We start from the raw sequence: 19,554 nt of genomic DNA on the forward strand, positions 1-19,554 counted from the left end.
ATACATTACGATAATAATTTTACTTCGTGCATGTACAAACGCGCCTAATTCCTTCGCGCTTCTCTTTTTAGCAAAAATTAATCAATATAATTATGGTAATTTGTCAAAATGTAACACAATTTCATATCTGATGTGCATTTGGTCTTTTAGAAGTAAATGAAATACATACTCACTCAATGACCGGTATATTAACCCATTAAACTTGAATTTCAATGAGAATTCTGTTGTAAAAAGTTTGCAACGTAGGTAAAAAATAAAAGTATTGCCTTAAAACTAATGAGGATTCCGGTTTGTATTAAAAAATAAGGTATGCAATCCGATGCAAGTCGCTGTTAATAGATTTGATTTAAAGGTGACTACAAAGCCATAAATAAAAAATAAAAATTTCACAATTGAACCACAGTCAAAAACCTAAACTCAGTAATAAAACGAAACTTTTTTTCTTCACTATTTAAACATTACTTATTTCATCTTATAATTACAATTAATTATAATGTTACAATTACAGGTTGAAGATATTAGCAGAATAAATGAATACGGTTCTCAGGCAAAATGTATAGAACAAAGTCAAGAACAACTTCGGAAATACTGTTATTGCAAAGATTCAACATAATTTTGCCTTATTGCATGATAAAATTATTTTATATTATTGAATCAAGGAATAATTTGCGTAGATGCAATTATTTATGCACAATATTTGTATTGTAGGATTGTATGTAATTTCGTATGAGCATGTTTGAATATGAACAGCTTACAAACATACAAATATAGGAATTTAACTCTTTATATAAATTCTTTTAAACATTATTCTTGTTTTTAATCAATTTACTATTCTTAAAATATTGTCATATTTGTCAAGAAACCTATGATCATTATTTAAATGATAAAAAACAAAGTATGAAATGAAAAGCAGTGCCAAACGCGATTCTATTTCTCCTTTTCTGTTGACCTGTTTCTGTTTTATAATAAAATAAAAGCAACCATCACATCATGTTAATGTACCCCGTATGCAAGACTGCCTGGGAGGGGTGGGTGTTGGTCTAGTGGACAAGAGCGTGCCTTTGTAACTGAAAGATCCCCAGTTCGAATTTTTTATTTAAAAAAAGTATAATTATATATGATGTATACTTATTATTGTATATATGATTACATACGCGGGATTCGAACTGGAGATCTCCCAGTTACAAAGCTTGACAACTAGACTTTCACCGCCCCTCCCTAGAAAAATATTCTTACCGTAATCATAGGTTAAGAAGTATTACATACGGGGTACATAAATATGATGTTATGGTTGCTTTTATTTGACAAAAACAAATTTATCCTGATTCTCCCGCTACCATTACATTACTCTACATTTTTTTAAATCTTAAATTTTTCTTTTTTCTCTTTGCGTCACAGACATTTGTTTACAGTCAGAGGATTCCCAAAAACGTGTATTTCTGGGGAAAATTAATATTAAAATCCTATCACGAAAAGATAAAATTATAATTTTGTTCTTAAATATCTCGACAAATATTAAGAATATCAATACGGGGTCAACGCCATTTTTCATATTTTTTATGTAGTTTTCATAATCATTGTCAAAACCAGTGATCCTTATGATACCTCGATCAGTTTTTTTGGCCTGTAATTCCGCCAAAAATGAAGATACAGCATCGGGGGTGGAAAATTTGAAAACTAGACCAAAAAAAAACATAGTTTACTTCAGGAGTTTTCCCGGGTTTCCATTTTCCTAAAAAGTTATTAGCGATTGGTGGGTTTTAAGTGGATCACCCTGTATAATATTTCAAATGAATAATTAGTTTCTCCCTCGAAAACTACATTTGTAGCTTTTCATTTTAGAATAGTAGCGATCCTTAATCGTAAATTTACTAGAGTAATTAATGAACCATTTTCTTTCTAATCGTTCATTAAACTATAAAATAGTTTAATATGCTATAAGTGAGGAGAATTTGTAAATAAAAACTCAAATTTTATTTAAATGCAAAGTGCTTTCATTTTTATATTCAGTTTCTGTTTTCTGTAAATATTATTTTGATAAGAATATGATTATTTATAATGAATGTTTCATGTGTTTTCAATAGTTAACATTTTCGTTGTATATGTAATCATTTTAAGCTAAACTAAAGAACTATTTTGTTTTGTAACTATTAAATTATTAATGTTACATAAATATTTCTAGACTGAGACCTATTTCAAATTGGATTACTTTATTGATTAAAAATTTTAGCAACAGTTAGGTTTAGGGTAACTTGTTTAGGCTAAAATGTAAGATTCATTCATTTCCTACTTCTTTTGACTGGAGATTGGATGACATCCAAAGAACTGACTTTTAATGATACTTTGTGCATAACATCTGCTCTGTTAAATATTTAGTTTTAAATACTTTAGTTAGTTAGTTTAGCAACTTAAAAAATTAACGTACTTTTTCAAAGCAGCTTATAAACACAAGATATTTTTGTTTTTTTCTTCTTAGTGGTAGAAAGAAAATGCAAAATCGAATAAGTTAGAAAGAATTGTTTAGTCATTTTTTTAAAACATTCTAGCCAAGTTCTAGTATATAATTTGAACTAATGTAAAACTTAATTTAATTTACGATGTAGCGTTAATAGTACAGATAACAGGAAAAAAAAATATTTTTCAGTACAAAATAATAGTTTTGCTGAGTAATTTTAAGTTTATTGCTTGAGTATGAGGTAAAAAAAAAATTATTATACATATTATCCAGGTTTAAAACTTAGAGCACTTTTTATATCTCGCTTTTTTTTTTTGAATTTATAGCTGGATAATAGTTGGAAATAAATAGAAAGAGAGTCTATTATTTGGAAAAAATAGTAATAAGAATTTTTTCTTTCAAAAATATTTGCAAGAACATTCGTTTGAGTAGTTTAAAGTAGAAAAAGTAGAGAAGGAAGTGGGGGTATCTCAGAGAAAGTATAACACAATTGAAAAAACTAATTTCGAAATAATTTATTTCATTTTTACCTAATTCAGGTATAAAAAAAAAAAAAATATTTTTCTATTGAAACGATAAATTCGGCAACAATCAGCGAAATGAGCCGAGTATTCTTTCTCATTTTGTTGCAAATTGTACAGATCATTTTCAGCCCATTGCTTTGAAGAATGTTTTGAAATGGGACATTTTAGGCAGACTATCGTTGCCACTGGTCACAATGTTCACCTGAAACCAATATGCTAGTTATAAATTAAATTAACTCACACAAATAAAAAAAAATATTCATTTGACAACGATAAATTTATACTACCTTTAGTAACGTGTGCTAAAACATTAATTTGGTCCTGCAGAAGAGAAATTATTTACATTAATAAAAGGCTCTTCAACTTTTTCTTTAGTATTATCTTTTTCTTTTGGTGACTGGTTCATATCTTCGTCGTATATTTTTAGGTGTTTAACCTTCATAAGCACTGCAACATCCAATAGCACAGCCACGAAAAGGAATGCTGTAAAAATAAAGAAACATACAAATTAGGTTCTTTTTTTTCTATTTAGGTTTTAGGTACATGAGTGTAAGAGCGGTTTACAACTAAATCTGTGACTTAAAGTCTTTCGCACTTATTGCTAACAGATTTTAGAACGAACTGAGTGGAAAGTATTCTATATATAAATAATTGGAGTAAGTTAGTAGGCTGGTGTGAGTGTTCTACCTGTGTACCTTCATAAAATTCTACAGTCTGTATTGTGTTTGATCATGTTTCACATTCCAAAAATTTCAACCTACACGTTCATATCATGGTGAATGGACCCTCTTTAATGATTGAAGGAACTCAAATAGTAATTTTCTATATACGTTAGGAAGCACTCACACCAATTACACCGTATAAAAATTGATCTTAATGGCTTAGGATTCTGTTCTAGAAGCAATGTGCATTGAATTATGTAACAAGAACATTTTAATGTAAAGTTCCACACTAAGTTAAAATATTAGTTGACGGATGAATTTACTTATTTGCCGTACCTGCGCTACGACATCTTTGGGACTTTGAGACCAAAGGAGATTATAGCGCAGAAGGAACTGGTAGGGAAAGCCCTCAACCTTCTTAGAAGGGGAGGTTTCACCTACTAGATTTAGAGGGAAGGCACAATAAGCCTCTTGTGGCTGCGGTGCCGTGGGGTATAGGTCCCGTCCCGCCTGTCTAAATCTATTTGCCGTACTCGATTTCTACTGCGGCATACGATATTGAACCCTTTTGTGGAAGCGCTTAAAAATTAGTTATCCGCAGTTTATTCGTACTTCAGGAAACAGTGAAATTAAATTTTCAAATATGAGTTCACCAAAGATTTTAATTTAGGTTGTGTTGTCACTGTTCGTAGCAACAATTCAGTCTACTTTTTTATCCTGATATCTACCATTTGCCTACATGCATCTAACGTATTCGTTGAGTTAAGGATTAGTACTTTGCTAATCTATATATTAAAGCTTAATTAGTCATTTCTCAATTGTCATTTAGAATATTTTGATTCTACAAACTTCACCAGACAGATGGTGGTCAATATAATATATGTAATAAGATAAGATTTTTTCCCAGATACAGAAGGATGCACCAAACTTGATAGCCCTATTTGTGTTCTAGTGAAAAACTAAGTATAATCACTGAAGGGAGATTATATGGGCCGCGATGATCAGATCACACTCTATTCACCGTTTGAAAGTCTCAGATTTCCACTTCTTACTTAGTCTAAAGAAATTTACGGCTAGGAAACCTATAAAAGTCAAATTAAGATGGATATTTTTATAATCAGAACCGCTCTTCAGGGTACTATAATTGGAAAAATAATTACATTTATATAATATAAAAATGAAACTATTTTCTGCCAAGTGTTAACTTTTCACTTTGCTCTACATTAAATACAAATTTTTTTTTAAAAAAAAAAAAGTGTACATTACGTCAATATTAATAGTTTATTTTACTGACCTGAAGCTGTAAAATTGAGTAGATATCTTAACTTTTTACCATCATACAACCAACAGTTACCAGTATTACCACAGACCAATCCCCAAACAAGACAAGAAGAATCTGAAATTTGATTGCACATTAGACACAGATACTGGCAATTTTTCCAACAAGAATTATTCTGAGCTAGACATTATGCCTCATTCGTAACAAATTTTAATCTTAGATTTCTTTATTTTTACTCTTTTTTTTGTTACAGTTTTTAATTTGTTTTAAGCCCCTTTTAACCTTTTTCATAATCTGTTTACGCACACGGAATCATACCCAGTTACACTATTCACAAAAAATATGAAAGGTCAAATAAGATCTTAAAAAAGTTGAATCTTAAATACAATGAATGAATAAGATTACAAAATATACATTCTTAAGGTTTGATAATATTAATGAAATTTATTTTTTTAATGAAATATGTTCTAAGCCAAAACGTTATCTTAGTAAAGCTCTTTCTTATAATATGTAATTAAATTTCTTACCTAGTAACCAACCAAATATAATGGGGGCAGGGATGAAAGCAAATATACAGAGTACTACTTCAGTAAAAGCTATTGAAATTGATTTGTCATTTGGTAGGACTGCCCTGCAAAAATTGTTTCATTTTCAAGTGTTTTTGTACAAAATTATGATTAAAAAAAATCGGAAAGCAAGCAATAGCCACGAACTAAGGCCATTGAATGTAGGAGTGGATATTAATCCAAATACAATTAATATTACTTAGAAAGTTAAAATTACTTGCAAACTATTCATATTTCATAAACTTAGAAAGGAGGGATTCACTTTAAGAGTTTCATTTTAGATTTTTATTTTTCTCATTTATCAACAGCTAGGTTCTAGACAAAAATTAATGATGAATTTAAAAAATGAAAGGAATTATTCAGTTCTGTATATATTTCAGAAAAACTCTCTGTACAGACATGTAAGTGTAGTAGCACACAATATATCCATTCTCCTAGTGTTTGATTAGCAAGACTGCCGCACTTCCACACCTTTTTTTCCTTTCCCATAAAATGAGACGTCAGCTGACGTTTCTTTTCAATGATGCCCGCTTTTGGCAAGAGCTGTGGAAGAATTTGTTTGATTTTAATTGAAACCTCGTTTCTTCGCTTGACAAGGCGTAGAACTCTACAGAATCTAAAGTTTAGCTTAATATCTTTAAATATTTATAAAACTGTTTAGTTTTTATATCTGGTCACACGGCTTATACCCACATCATCTTCTCGATTTGAAAGTAAAATGATTAAGTAAGACCATTTCGTAACTACACTTACTGCTAAGAGCATTTTTTTTTATCAGAAACCAAAATATTCTGGGATGTGCGATAGAAGTATTTTTTTAAATAGTTTATTAACATTATCTAAATCTATACTTTTTTATTACCAACCTAAACTGAATAATTGTATTTCCCGCTCTGCCAGTAGATGAAAGAAATTTCATCAAACAAAGAAGAACTAAAAACAAAATAAAATTTTTCTCACAATCTATTGGACAAGCTCCTTCGGTTGCCTGAGCCATATTTGAAATACAACTGCAGTTTTCAAAAATCTGTAAGAGTTGAAATAGTAAATTAATTCTATTACAATAATGAATTAATTAAGAAAAGTTTTTTAATATTGCTGATTAATACTTTTGTGTTGTCAAAAATACTATAGTGTGTACATCCAGCATGGCAAGGGGAATAAAAAGTTGTTGACTTATCCAATGAGCATACTGGAGAATATTCTAATGTTGTACTGCAGTCACAATCCATGTTACATGATTGCGTTAGATTCCAACTAAAAAACAAATTACAATACTTTCTTCATTCAAATACACAAATCATGAAAATGTGAAAATTACAAGTTTCATTTCACATTATGAATTGGTGCCACCACAGGACAGTATAATAAGCTAGAATTCATAATAAACCAGCTAGAAGTGTTAGTTTACTTAACTCATTTTTCAATAAATGATTTTCAATTTATTTTATTTTATTATAATTTATAATATAACCTGCCATCAATGTTGTAGGAACCATGTAAGTCATCTTTTAAACATCCTAAAAATGCAAATACTAAATGTCCTAGAACATCAACACTTTCTGTAAAAACATTCCATGCTGCTAAATATGTTGGTCTTGGCTTAAATTTTGATATAATAGTTCCTGATGCAACAATGCCTATTGCAGTGCAAACAAGTCCAACTGATCCTGTAACAAAATAATATCAATAATATGTGTATATAATAACTAAAATTAATTAAAGATTTTGAGGAAATATTACCAGTTACAAGGTTGGCAGATGATGCAGATTTTCTAAATTGAGTCTCAATATATTTTGGCATAAATATCCAGTATCCAGTTAGTCCGAACACATAAAATGTTGTACTGAATGTGTTGTACATTAATATGGGATTTTTCATTAATCTTCTTAAAGTGTTTTTAAAATCTATAAAATGAGAAATTTCCTTGCTAAGAAAATTAAAAATGTAGGCAACTAAATTAAAATGTAGGTAATCTGAAGGTACTTAATAAGTAAAGGGAATGGTTACAATATGATGTATGTATTATTATAATATATACAATATTAATAGTTAATCAATATTATCTAAATGATAAATTGCGGTTCTTTTGAAACTGAGTTGTCATAAAATGCTGGTCTGTGTTGACGTGTATATGTAAGTCCAACTGATTTGGACAGAAAGTTGCAGGAGGAAATAATTGTTTGTTTCTATGACTGAATTTCTTCCTTCATTATCTATTAGAAATCTTGGAATAGATATTAATCTATTAATTAATTACAAAGACTGTTAATTGATAGTCAATTAGTAGTAGACAGTAACAATTGATAGTCTCAGACTGAACTAACAAAAAATATTTCAACTTAGAGGTTGAATGATCTTACCTGACAATGATCTAGTTTTTACTGTATCCTGATAACCAGTATTTTTCCTCCGTATAGCTTCCCTCGGTAAAATTTTTGGAAAAAATGCCATTATTAAAGCCAATACTATTAGAGTAGCGCCAAAAACCAACCAACCTAAATTCCAAATTGTTTTCAAAAATTATAATTAAAATAGGTAATCTGAAGGTATTTAATAAGTAAAGGGAATGGTTATAGTTTAAATCAATATGATCTAAATGATAAATTGCGGTTCTCTTGAAACTGAGTAGTCATAAAATGTTGAAGTCTGTGTAGACGTATATAATGTGCTTGTATGTGCTGAGTAATGTGATGCTACTATTGAGCTGCCTTTAGGAAAAAATAACCCAAGAAGTGTAACGTGTGAAGACTGGAGATGTCTTAGTAATAATGATAGGAAATTCTTAAATCATTGAAAGGTATGCCATTGAATTTCTCTAAGACCGCCTGAGAAGGTACAGCTTTTTGTAAAATTTAATAAAAGAAAATAATGAATACTCCAAATGGCCTCTCACTCCGAGTTCTCCAAGCGATTATAATTAATACTATAATTATAAATAATATTATATAAAGTATAATATCTATTCAGTGAATAACCAAAGAGCTCCATCATTCTCCGTTTTCTTTATTTATTATTTTGACTCCACACTGAAAGATTAAACCATATCGAACTGTTAACTGAAGTTAATAGATCATTTTACCGAATGCAATTATTTCAAGTATGTGCAAGCAACTCAGTCCCTCTAATATTTAGATAGGAGGAAAAGACCTCTAATATCTTGTTTCATTACGTAGCAATGCTAGTTTGCGGTACAAAGACTTTGCATTTTGAGAACCTGAGAGGATGATAGTGCGAAACCTTTGATGACAAAAGCCCGGACTTTATGGAAAGGAAAGGTTACTTATAGGAAAAGTCTCTACGTGGAATTGGATTGGCTTCTATAAGATATTAAATCACTGCATGATTTACTCTAATCTCTCCTGGATGAGTAATTATCCTTCTTTTCAAGAAGTTACCCTACCTGATCTTGCGAGAAACGTAACGAATAGCTCTATTCATAATAATAAGAGCTTAGACTTGCTATATAAATTAAAATTTATCATGAAAGCGAAATTAATGGTGTTAAGATTGTTTCTTTGTCTTTGTTATGACTGAACTGTGAATGCTGCAATGTTAAAAAGCCCGTAGCAAGCAGTTGCTAAATAATTTATACTACCTAAATGCCAAGCTCCAATCCATCGAGGATCGTTCTTATCAAATGGTGGATTCACATCCGGATCAACAAATATGCTCAGAGTATATGATGATAATAAATATCCTAATGTTGGACCGAAATACTTTAGAAATCCAACAGCAGCTATTAAAGAAAATAAAGAATATTATAAAAAATTATCTTCCAAAAAATTTTATACCATAAAGATCAACTTACCAAACAAGAAAGGAAATTTATTTTTCAATGCATTGTCATCTAGATAGGCTGCTCCAAGTGTGTAATATGGCGATGTACCAATACCAATGGCAAATTGGGCGCCGGCTAGTATTAAAAATGTTAACATTCCTTCTGAGTTTAGTGAACAATTCACTTCAGCAATGCCAGTTTCATTGCACAAATTTGAATCTAAAATGGAAATATTGGAAATCTAATGAAACTTGGCAATATTCTTAAGGTTATTAGCCAAGCATGAATGCATTAGAGAGTTCTTATCTACTTATTTAGTTTTTCGTTTAAAAAAGCTTAATAGGATTAAAAATTTTCGGGGAAAAGTTTCAAATGAATATTTTCCAGGTTAAAGAAAATCGAAATTTCAGTTACATAATTAACACACTTCATATATCGATAAGATATAAAACCGAATATTGAAATAGTACTTTAAGGGAAATCTACCTACTTCTCGTCCAAAAGTGCAACTTAATGGAATTTTCACATAAACATTTTACACACGTAGACCATTTCTAAAATCATTTTTAGATCCAGGGAACCTCGAACGGTTATTTCCGATAGTAAAAGTAAGAAAAATGCAAGTCGTTTCATGATCAGAGCAGTTGTGAAGTTACATTATTTTAAAAGGTGGTAACTTTTTGGCCCATGAAGGCTAACAAGAAATATTGACCACTCACTCATTCTTTTCCAAATCACTCGATCTGTGTCAGAATATCTCTGACAATACACAAAAACAAATGTTTAAAGTAGATTTGGACTCATTCCGAAAGAAATGCTAGGTAAGACAATAAAAGAGTGAAATCATTTTTTTGGAGCCATTAATTACTTAGCCATTATTTGAAATCTTAACATCTAAACATCTTTATGATGATCAAAAACTTCAAATGTATATTCAAAATTTGTAAATTTTGTCCAACCAAACATTTTTCTAAATATTACAACTTTTTTTATCCTATGCACCAAAAAAGTTGCCGATATCGGCTCCATAGTAACGTGAAAAGGTGGACCCACGAGATCAGCAGATTGGAAACTAAGAAAAAAAATTTTAACTTTTATTTTTCAAGCCAGCGCAGCCAATGAATTATTAGGACAGATTTTGGGTGCGCTTACAGATATACGGATAAACTACATTACTTGATGTCGTTACATTAGTAGAAAAATGAATAACGTCTTCTCCTGGTCCAAACAGAATATGAGGGAGGTAGCGCAGATAACAAGAAGCAGCGGAAACCACGGCACCAATAGCTACCCATCTTGTTTTATGGCCAGCACTTCCATAATATGCCATCAACATAAGCGCTGCCATTGCACCCGCATCCCAGGCGGTAATAATTATTCCTGCATCCAAAAAAGATTTAAAATAATTAATGAATATGGTAAAATAGAAAGGAGCATATTATCATAATTTATTTACCCGTATGTGTGCTAGGCATTTTGAATCTTTTCTCTATGGTACTGATTGTGCCAATAAAGTAGGCAGACAATGCTGCCACATTCAATCCGAGCAAACCGTAGATAATCACATAGCTTTTCTTACTTGCGAGTCTCTGCAACCAATCTGGCGACCATCCAAAAAAATTGCACCTTGAATCCAAATCATCATTTCCTGTAAATTCATAATAATTGTAAAAATATATTATTTTTGTTATTTAGGCCAGTTTTACTTTAGATAGGGCTTATGAAAAAAAGGTATAAGAATGAACACAACCGATGCAATTCTGTATGATTTGTCATTCAAATAGTTGAACGATAAGTTTTAGTGAAGACAAAATATAGCATAGAGAGGAGGTCTTTGGGTATGATCTGGGCTATTGCGATACCTGTATCGCTTATTCATGGCTAGGCAGCTAATTCAAGAATACCTATTTTGAAACTGTTGGGCTACAGAGATATTTAATTAGAGTTATCGTGCAATTCTCTCCCTCTAGATTCTGCTTTACAAGCGCATCTGCAGGTGGACTTGCCTAATACCATAAATATTAACTCACACAAGTGTGAGTGCCCAACCAATATTATCTCTTTTTTGCTCAGACAAATTTCCCCAAAAAGAGGGATTTAATTCAGGTAATTAGCAGCTTGTTACCAAATGTCGAAGAGGATTTCCAAAAGATAAGAAAAAGAAGATGGTAAATAAGAGCCAAAAATCGTCAACATTGGTTAAAAATTATTAACGTTATAAAAGAGCTGTTGAGTCTATCAGTAATAAAGTAAGAATATTGGAAGATAATACTGGGTTAATATCCATACAACTGTTTTTACATAATACAGAACTCGATTTGTACCAAGAACATCATTTCTGATGGTTCATTCATTTTTCTGATGGTTCAGAAATTTTTTCTGCTTATTACCCACATTATCTCTTCGCATCACAGTTTTCTAGAGAAAGAATACCAAACAAAACAATTTATATAAACATTTTGTTTCAATTTTTTTACTAGATATGAATATATACATAGAACTATTACACAGGAAGCTGTGCAATGATTGCACAACCAGTTAATGAGTGTGTGAAACAATGGTTTTTCTTTAAAAAAAAATGTTTATTCTTTGATAAAGTTTAATTAAACAATGGCATAACCGTAGGAATATTTAAACTAAAATTAATTTTAATAATTTTCTCATACTACTCTAAGGAAAGTATTAGTAACATTGACGATCAATGTACATTTTGAAGTCTAAATATTGAAAAAAAAAATTGGAACGTTTTGGAAAGAATAAAAATAATAAAAATCTTGAGATTTTAAAGGGATTTACCCAGAAACAAGAAATATTCAGCATTTAGAATTATAATTATTAATATTGAGAAATACTTGTTTTGAGTTCTCCCAATAACAAGAAATTATTTTTAGCCTACGGTGAGTGTTATATGTTCAGAATAGAACCTCCCCAAAAAACGGAGAGGGTCTTCAGAAAGGCAGTGAAGGAATAAGGAACAGCTACCGCAATTCATTATTCACTTTATAGAATACTTTTTTTGGCATCAAATCTCTTTTTCTTTCATTATTTCTCCGCATTCCTTCAATAAACTTTTATTTTCCTTGAGCCCTACGAGATCCTTCTCATTTTTCAATTTCTTTGAGCTATAAAGTCATCAAAGTTTTTCTGACTTCTTTGTCTGTGTCTCTCGCTCACAGATATTTGTATCTTAATTCCTTACTTTCTTGATTTTCCTTTAACCCGTTAATGTAACACCTTGTTATTTTCTTACTTTTCCTTCAATTTTTTTTCCACGCAGTGACGAGCCACAGAGTCCGCGAAATAAATGCTAACTACGTTTTCCTTTCGGAAGCAGCTAATCAACATAATGTAATGTTTAAAATAGTTATTGGTAAGAGTCAAATAAAATGCTTCCAAATTTGTTTATTTTTATCCTCTGAAGATGATCTGTTAAAGGCAATGACTATCGAAACATCAGAGCGGAATAAAAAATATGAAAAAATACTAGTTTTTGTATAGTTTGCCCGACAGCACGGCCAATAGCCAACAAACAACATACGATAGTGAAGTACAATTGAATACACTATTTGCCGAAAATCATTTCCCCTGAGGCATAAATATTCGCAATTTACTTTGATATCTTAATTTTAAAATACTGAAGTTCTTTTAAGAATTTTTTATTTGGTAATGTTTTATATGGTCTCATAAGGTATACAATGCGAGAGTTTGAAGAGGTTTTTTGTTCCTTGTACCAACCTAAATACTTAAGATAAATTTTTTTATAAAACACAATCTCATCTAATCTTTATTTGGAATTTTTCGGAAACTATGGTTACATCATTGTTTTTAATAATAAACCCCGCCTCTTAAAGGTTCTATATTTTGTTTTGAGGTTCCTTGAATATGAAAAACTAGTTTTTAGGAATTTCGTATGTATGTGGTCTTACTTTTGTAAGACCAAATAAATTGTTTCCGAAAGAACCAAAATATTAAGTTAACAAAATATTCTCCCTAAATATTATTAAAAAAAAAAATCGAGTTTATACGGGGTATTTTATCTATCTTCATGAAGGAAGCGAAGAATTAGCATGGAATTGTCAGTACGAATGAAAGGAAAATGCTATAAACTAATTAATGATACATTCTCATTTTTATAAGTGAGTTAAAAAAAATAAATCTTATTTCGTGGAATTCAAAAAGCGATTAAGAAAATTTGGCTATCCCATTGTAGGATCAAGATTTGTTTTCCGGCATAGCTTATCTGACTAGACGGTATGAGTTTGTGTCGAAACTACGAAAGATCTCAGAGGAGTTCGGGATCGATTTAAAATTAAGATGCTATGCACTAACCATATTCAAAATTGTCCGCGAGCTGCTGATCAGGAAACTGTCAATGAAATTGCATAGCAATGCATAAATAGAATAGCTTACGCTCTAAATTATGGCCGATGAGGCAACGTTGACTCTGTCAAAGGCCCAGCTGAAATTGATTATTCTGAAGTTAAAAACAGCTAAAGAACTCGGGAGAGGAAGTGAGCATTCAAAAATAGATACACAGGCGGAAACTTATTTTTCTTAGCCTGCAAGAGAACAAAGGAAAGGAAAGACCACCAAAAGCACATGTTTACAATAAACAATGTCTGTAAGAACATAGGAGCCCGGTTAACCGCTGGCAATCTTTAGTACTACAGACAGGTTAAGGATTAAACATATATTTAGGGTTCAAGGCAAAAAAAGAAATTCTTAGAATACCAGAACTTCACAAACATAATTCTTCATAGGAAAGTTTCATATGTAAGTTTATAACTATAGTGATACATCATGTACTCAAAGAAGTGGCGCGATCCTGTTTTATAGTAAATTCTCAAAATTTATAAATCTATAGTAATAAACTGGATTTCCGGAAAGAAATTGTTTCTGAGAACTGGTGGTATTTTAGGAAGAAGCCAAAAGACACCAGCGTTTGATACAAAACTAGAGGCACACTCACCTCAATTCTGACATTGCTTGCATTAAACAGCGCCTAAATCAAGATGTGTGTGTACCTCTAGTGAGACTCCACCTCCAATGAGCGCGTTCCTTAACCGTGAACCTATTCTTCAAACCTCTTATGTAAACATCTTAATTGTGCCTCGACCTCGAAATCTTGTGACCTGGAAACCGAGTGTAAGAGTTCCTTCTCCAAGAAAGTACTCTCAGATCTAGTGTCAACCGGCCTTATTAATACGGCAGTTACCTGAAAGCAATCTAGAGAACCAGTTCTTCTGGGGAAATATTTTTAAATAAAAGTGAATGATATTTATGCGATTACATACGTAGTATTAGAAAGTCACAAAAGAAATAATAATTTTTAGAAACTGCCAACTTCATTCTCAATAAGGGAGAAATTTGCTAAATTGTGAATTGGGTGAATCATTCCAATTTTTGGAGGGAGTTCATTTTAAAGAAGTAAATGTTCCCGCATTCTTTGCTTGGAATTAAATTTATTATGATAAGTCTAACATTTCAATTATTTTTATTCACGCTTCCTACTGCTAAGTGGAAGCCTTTTGATCTGTCTCCTCCAAACTGATAAAGTTTTCTAAATTTACTATACGAAAAATATATTTATTTATATTTTTATTTATCCATATTTTAATTCACATTTTAATTAATTCATATTAATTGTTCACTAGCCATTATTTAATTAATATTGTATTTTTTCCATACGATTTCAGTACGTTAGATAAAATAAATAAATAAATAAATGATACACTCAATTCTACAAGGAAAGACTACCAAATTATTCAGTAGTTATTCACCTTCTTCAGTATATTTTGTATATATTTGATTTCTCTTCAAATATTAAGGCCCTTATCTCAGTTCAGGTGATAGAATAGATTCAACTGAAGTGTCTCAAATATCAATGTACTGTTGATAATAATGTTGTGAAAGTAATCATGTTACACCAAGATTATAAATGGAAAAATAAAAGATGAATTGAAAAATCAATCAGTCGTTGACTATCTCTAAAGCGAGAGATTATGATTAAAAATTTGTTCTTGGGATTTAGAAGCTACTAATAGAGCATTTTTAAAGAAAAAAAAAAAAGCCAAAATAATAATTTTGAAAAAAAGAAAACAATTCCTCCGGCTTAGGAGTTGCAGGTGGAATATATATACCACTTTCTTTTTCCATCGTTCTAAAGAGTGTCTATTACATTAGTCTGGACCAACTAAGAAATAGTTTCTTACTACATACCATTTTTCATCGTATGTTCTGTTCTCAAAGCATATCCTTCCCATCAAACCAAGTACTTTTGTAATTTGAACTAATTAAATTTGAGCAATGTAAATTGAACAAACTACTTCAACAGCGAATTTAAAAAACCAAGCCTAACATCGCAAGTAACATTGAATGCTGACTCCCCCATCTCTCACATAATAAACTTAGGGCCAGCAGATATAGCTGAGAAGTGCGACTATATAATGTTTAACTTAGCCACAGGGAAACTAGCTCATCTTGTGAGCACTCATATACATTGTTCAGACGCCTAAATTCTAAGACAAAAGCAATGACACTCATGGGAACCAATATATATTTCAGATCGCAATGTAATTGGCTTTCACTCCTACTTCAATAAATTTTCGTTAACATTTATACGAATATTTAAATATCAATACATTTTGGTAACACTGTTATCAGTAATTCATAAAAATTTTATTTGTTTTACACATTTAAACATATATCATACCATTGAGATTGTTGTATAAACCATCTTGAGTTGCTTCAATATTATCAGAGTTGCTTCTGTATTCATTTGATTCTAATAATCTGTTTGCAGGTCCCTGCTTGGTGGTAGTTGCTGATATCGACATTGCTTATCCCTCACTGGCACAGTACACAACTAATTCTAACAATATTAGCTAACTGGTACTGACTGGCATATGTATATAAAACAATATAAAACACCACTTCTTAATTATCTGTGATAATAGCTTTATTTGTTTTTTAATGCAAATAAAACAAATATATAATATTTATTATATATATATATGTATATAAAATATATATATACAGATATGTACATATATATTTAAATTTTTAAATTGTTATAAGATATTACTTTTCACTTCATTACTTCTTAAAATTATGTATTTCTGTGTTTGTTATGTATAAACGGATTACTGTAATCATTACATATATTTTTCTATTTTTTATTTATTAGCATTTTTTGTTGGATGTTCGACAGTTTAATACTGTCTATAATATGTTATCAGTATATTTTATTTTTAAAAAGGAAAATGAAAAAGAGAATTTTAAAATAATAATTTTATAGTGTAAAGTAAAAAGCTTTTTTCGCAATCAACTTTGGACCTCATGTCTCCCAAACAGCATGCAGCGTGCCAAACTTGAGGGAGCTTAATAGTTAGTACAGTACCACCCATGCGGAGATCTAGGTCGAGTCAGAATCCACTTCCTACCCTCAGATTTCTGTTCTACATGTTACTCCAAACGAAAGAACTTATTATTTGCGTTCAAGGCCTTGCCCCATATAAAGGAGTTTTGGTAGAATAATACAAAAGTATACAATAATAATAGTATTACAAAATATGAAATTTTAAATTGATATTAGTAAATATTACAAAAAAAAAAGTATTTTAGTTCGAAACAAAATATGTATCGATATGTTACGTTATTATTAAAAGTTACTTTAAATTATATTTCATTGCAACTGGGTGATTGCCCGTATTGTAAATAAATAAATTTTGGAGAGCGTTGAAAAAACAGGGCCAAAGCTTGAGATTGGTAAAAGAGCGAACAATGGTATGAATTGATTAGAATGTTATAAACTGGACAAATACAATTATAAATGGAAACTTTCAGAGATTTTGAACAGTCTAACATTACATAATTGAAGTGAAATTGTTTCTCTGGTGACAATTTAAAACTCTGACGCATCTATGTGTTAGACTGAAGGCTTAACTTTTTGTTATTTATAAGATCATAAGAATCTGGGGACAGATAAGAGAAACTTTAACCAGAAAGTGGTCAGATGAGGTTGATAGTAATTTTACAGAGAAGTTACAGATTGATTCTAATTGGAGAATGTCACACCAAAACGAATCTATTGTACTAGACCCATTTGCAGAGACATAAGTAAAATTGGCGTCAATATCGTTCTAAGTTTTTCTATTCATCAATAGAACACAATTTTTTTTTTTTTTTTTTTTTTTTTTTTTTTTTTTTTTTTTTTTTTTTTTTTTTGGCGCATCAACAGCTGAGGTCATTAGCGCCCGGAGCTTTTTCCAGTGCACTGCCGGCCTCCGGACAGTGTTCTCTCGTTACAGACAACACTGTCCATCACCGGACAGTGAGCTGTAAGAAGCTCCTAGGAAGAGAAAATCTAAGGGTCAGCTGCTGGATTCGAACCCGGGACCTCCGCGTGGGAGTCCAGTATGCTAACCTCATAGCTAATCCCTTCCCTAAATAGAACACAATTACTCTCCATTGAACTGAGCAGTGCTGTTCCTCTTTTATTATACATTTTATCTTAACTAATTCTAGTGGAGGTTAAACTGGAATAAGAAGTTAATGTATCATCCACAAGAAATAAAAGATGAGACACGAGCGTTGAAATCGTCCTCATTAAGAAATAGCAGATTATTATGGTTAATTCTAATAGTGTTAAAAATACTATGGAAATCCATTAAAACCTCATTCATTTACCAACGCTGGTTTAAAGTATACAATTGCTATAATACTATAAATGAGAAGTTAGTATTTATTGCGAGTATCTTAGCTATTATCCAGTGTGGCTTTGAAAAAATTGTTATTAAGATATTTTTTATTATTTTTGTTGAGTAAGCTTGAGATATTAAGTAATTTAACAAAAACGTTTCCCCTAAACCTATTATTGGAGCTTTATTAAAAAAAAAAATCGATATAAAAAATATTATTAATGCTTTTACAATTCCACAACAGGATATCTAAATAGGAATTTAAATTTTTTATTAGCGTTTTTCGGAAGTTTGAGTTTTGGATTATAAAAAATTATCAATATGACCAGATGGAGTGTAGCTTTCATCCAGTTTCACAGGATTCTTGTTATGTTTCCATAGGTTTAAGAAATTTAATTTAGTTGAGTTGTTGAGAATCTTAGAATTATAGGAGGAGTAAAATTAGCACTTTTAATAATAACACGAAATACAGACTCAGTCATTTCTAGGGCTTATTATTAAACTGGCACTGAAAACTTTATGCAAAAAAAAAAAGTGACGAGTTTTAATTTTTAAAAAGTCTGATTCTAAAGAATGAATACTGCCGTATACCAATACATTGGTACTCAACATATTCGTGCAAAACGCCTCATCAATGCCGGCTCAGAACTGTTGAAGGGAAGTAAGGCGCCCGCCTGAGCCACCTGAATTGTAAAAAAAAAATCGTGGAAAATGGAATAACTTTCCATTCTCCCGGGAATCATATTTTACTATAAACAATGTTTTCTAACAAATAAAAAGTAGTCATAAGCAGGATTCGAACTGGGGATCTCCCACTTACAAAGCCACGCTTTTGACCACATCGGTTCTTCATTTATGTTAATAGTGGTTTTTTCAGGGAAAATAAAAACAAGTTCATCAAATGACAGAATTTGAACAAAATATTATTATCTATTAGCAGTATCGATTCTGAACTTAGTGTGATTTTTCCATGCTGAGTAATGTTAATCTTTCATTAATTCTCCCTCTTAAGTCCATACACTCGTATACAAGTTTATGGTAAAAGTAACAGTCTTACCTTTAATTCAGCTGGCAACTGGCGTGATTGGTAAGCATCTTTTCAGTTTGAGTTAATCTACTAAGAGTTCCTTTGCTCCTCGTCCTGCTAGACAGAATTTTTCAACAGAGATTCCTGGCACCTTGATGTCCCGAATAACGATGATCCTGTAACATGGTCATTTTTTACTAGTAAACTCCAGATTTTAATATGTTTAATCTTATAACTTAGTAGAATGTACAAGACGTAAAAGTCCAGAGAAGTAAATCTGTTTTTTTAGTCTCAATGCTTAAGAATTACTCATAATTTTAAAAAATTATGTAAATGGTTTATTTTTAATGGGTGCCAACGAACTCCTGCAAGTTATTAGGTAAATATAAAACCAAGGTAAAAATACGTGTAATTTATAAATGATAAATTAAAAATATATTTTTTTAATGTATTGATTTTTTTTAATGAGTTATTAAACATTTCAAAATCCTGAACTTAGAATCAGTAAATATTAAAAATTGTTAAGGGGAAAACAGAGCCCAGAAGCTTGCCTGGGGTGC

The 19,554-nt window shown here is 30.8% G+C and overlaps 2 protein-coding genes across 16 annotated transcripts in view; one reads left to right on the forward strand and one right to left on the reverse strand.

Moving 5' to 3' along the window:
* Positions 1-4,896, forward strand: part of LOC141454196 (uncharacterized) — a 21,306-nt gene extending 16,410 nt beyond the window's left edge. For all 4 annotated transcript variants that reach the window (XM_074128160.1, XM_074128161.1, XM_074128162.1 and 1 more), the window contains one exon: positions 509-4,896. In XM_074128160.1, coding sequence (XP_073984261.1) covers positions 509-613 — 105 coding nt within the window. In that variant the 3' untranslated portion in view covers positions 614-4,896. The remainder of the gene's footprint in view (positions 1-508) is intronic.
* LOC141454194 (solute carrier organic anion transporter family member 74D-like) overlaps positions 2,946-19,554 on the reverse strand; it is a 21,758-nt gene continuing 5,149 nt past the window's right edge. For 6 of the 12 annotated variants that reach the window (XM_074128152.1, XM_074128150.1, XM_074128148.1 and 3 more), the window contains 15 exons: positions 19,025-19,170; positions 15,981-16,166; positions 10,725-10,916; positions 10,445-10,648; positions 9,299-9,487; positions 9,086-9,226; positions 7,851-7,985; positions 7,230-7,394; positions 6,961-7,156; positions 6,596-6,743; positions 6,353-6,513; positions 5,448-5,551; positions 4,936-5,037; positions 3,267-3,462; positions 2,946-3,181 (listed from right to left, as the gene is read on the reverse strand). In XM_074128152.1, coding sequence (XP_073984253.1) covers positions 3,290-3,462; positions 4,936-5,037; positions 5,448-5,551; positions 6,353-6,513; positions 6,596-6,743; positions 6,961-7,156; positions 7,230-7,394; positions 7,851-7,985; positions 9,086-9,226; positions 9,299-9,487; positions 10,445-10,648; positions 10,725-10,916; positions 15,981-16,104 — 2,034 coding nt within the window. In that variant the 5' untranslated portion in view covers positions 16,105-16,166; positions 19,025-19,170 and the 3' untranslated portion in view covers positions 2,946-3,181; positions 3,267-3,289. Of the gene's footprint in view, positions 3,182-3,266; positions 3,463-4,935; positions 5,038-5,447; positions 5,552-5,885; positions 6,030-6,352; positions 6,514-6,595; positions 6,744-6,960; positions 7,157-7,229; positions 7,395-7,850; positions 7,986-9,085; positions 9,227-9,298; positions 9,488-10,444; positions 10,649-10,724; positions 10,917-15,487; positions 15,513-15,980; positions 16,167-19,024; positions 19,171-19,554 lie in introns of those variants that run through there. The other 6 variants (XM_074128153.1, XM_074128155.1, XM_074128154.1 and 3 more) reach the window with 5 other exon arrangements.

The sequence above is a fragment of the Rhodnius prolixus genome, unplaced genomic scaffold (genome assembly GCF_049639745.1).
Source record: "Rhodnius prolixus isolate KJV_2025 unplaced genomic scaffold, Rpr scaffold_9, whole genome shotgun sequence".
In the NCBI taxonomy this organism is placed as follows: domain Eukaryota; kingdom Metazoa; phylum Arthropoda; class Insecta; order Hemiptera; family Reduviidae; genus Rhodnius; species Rhodnius prolixus.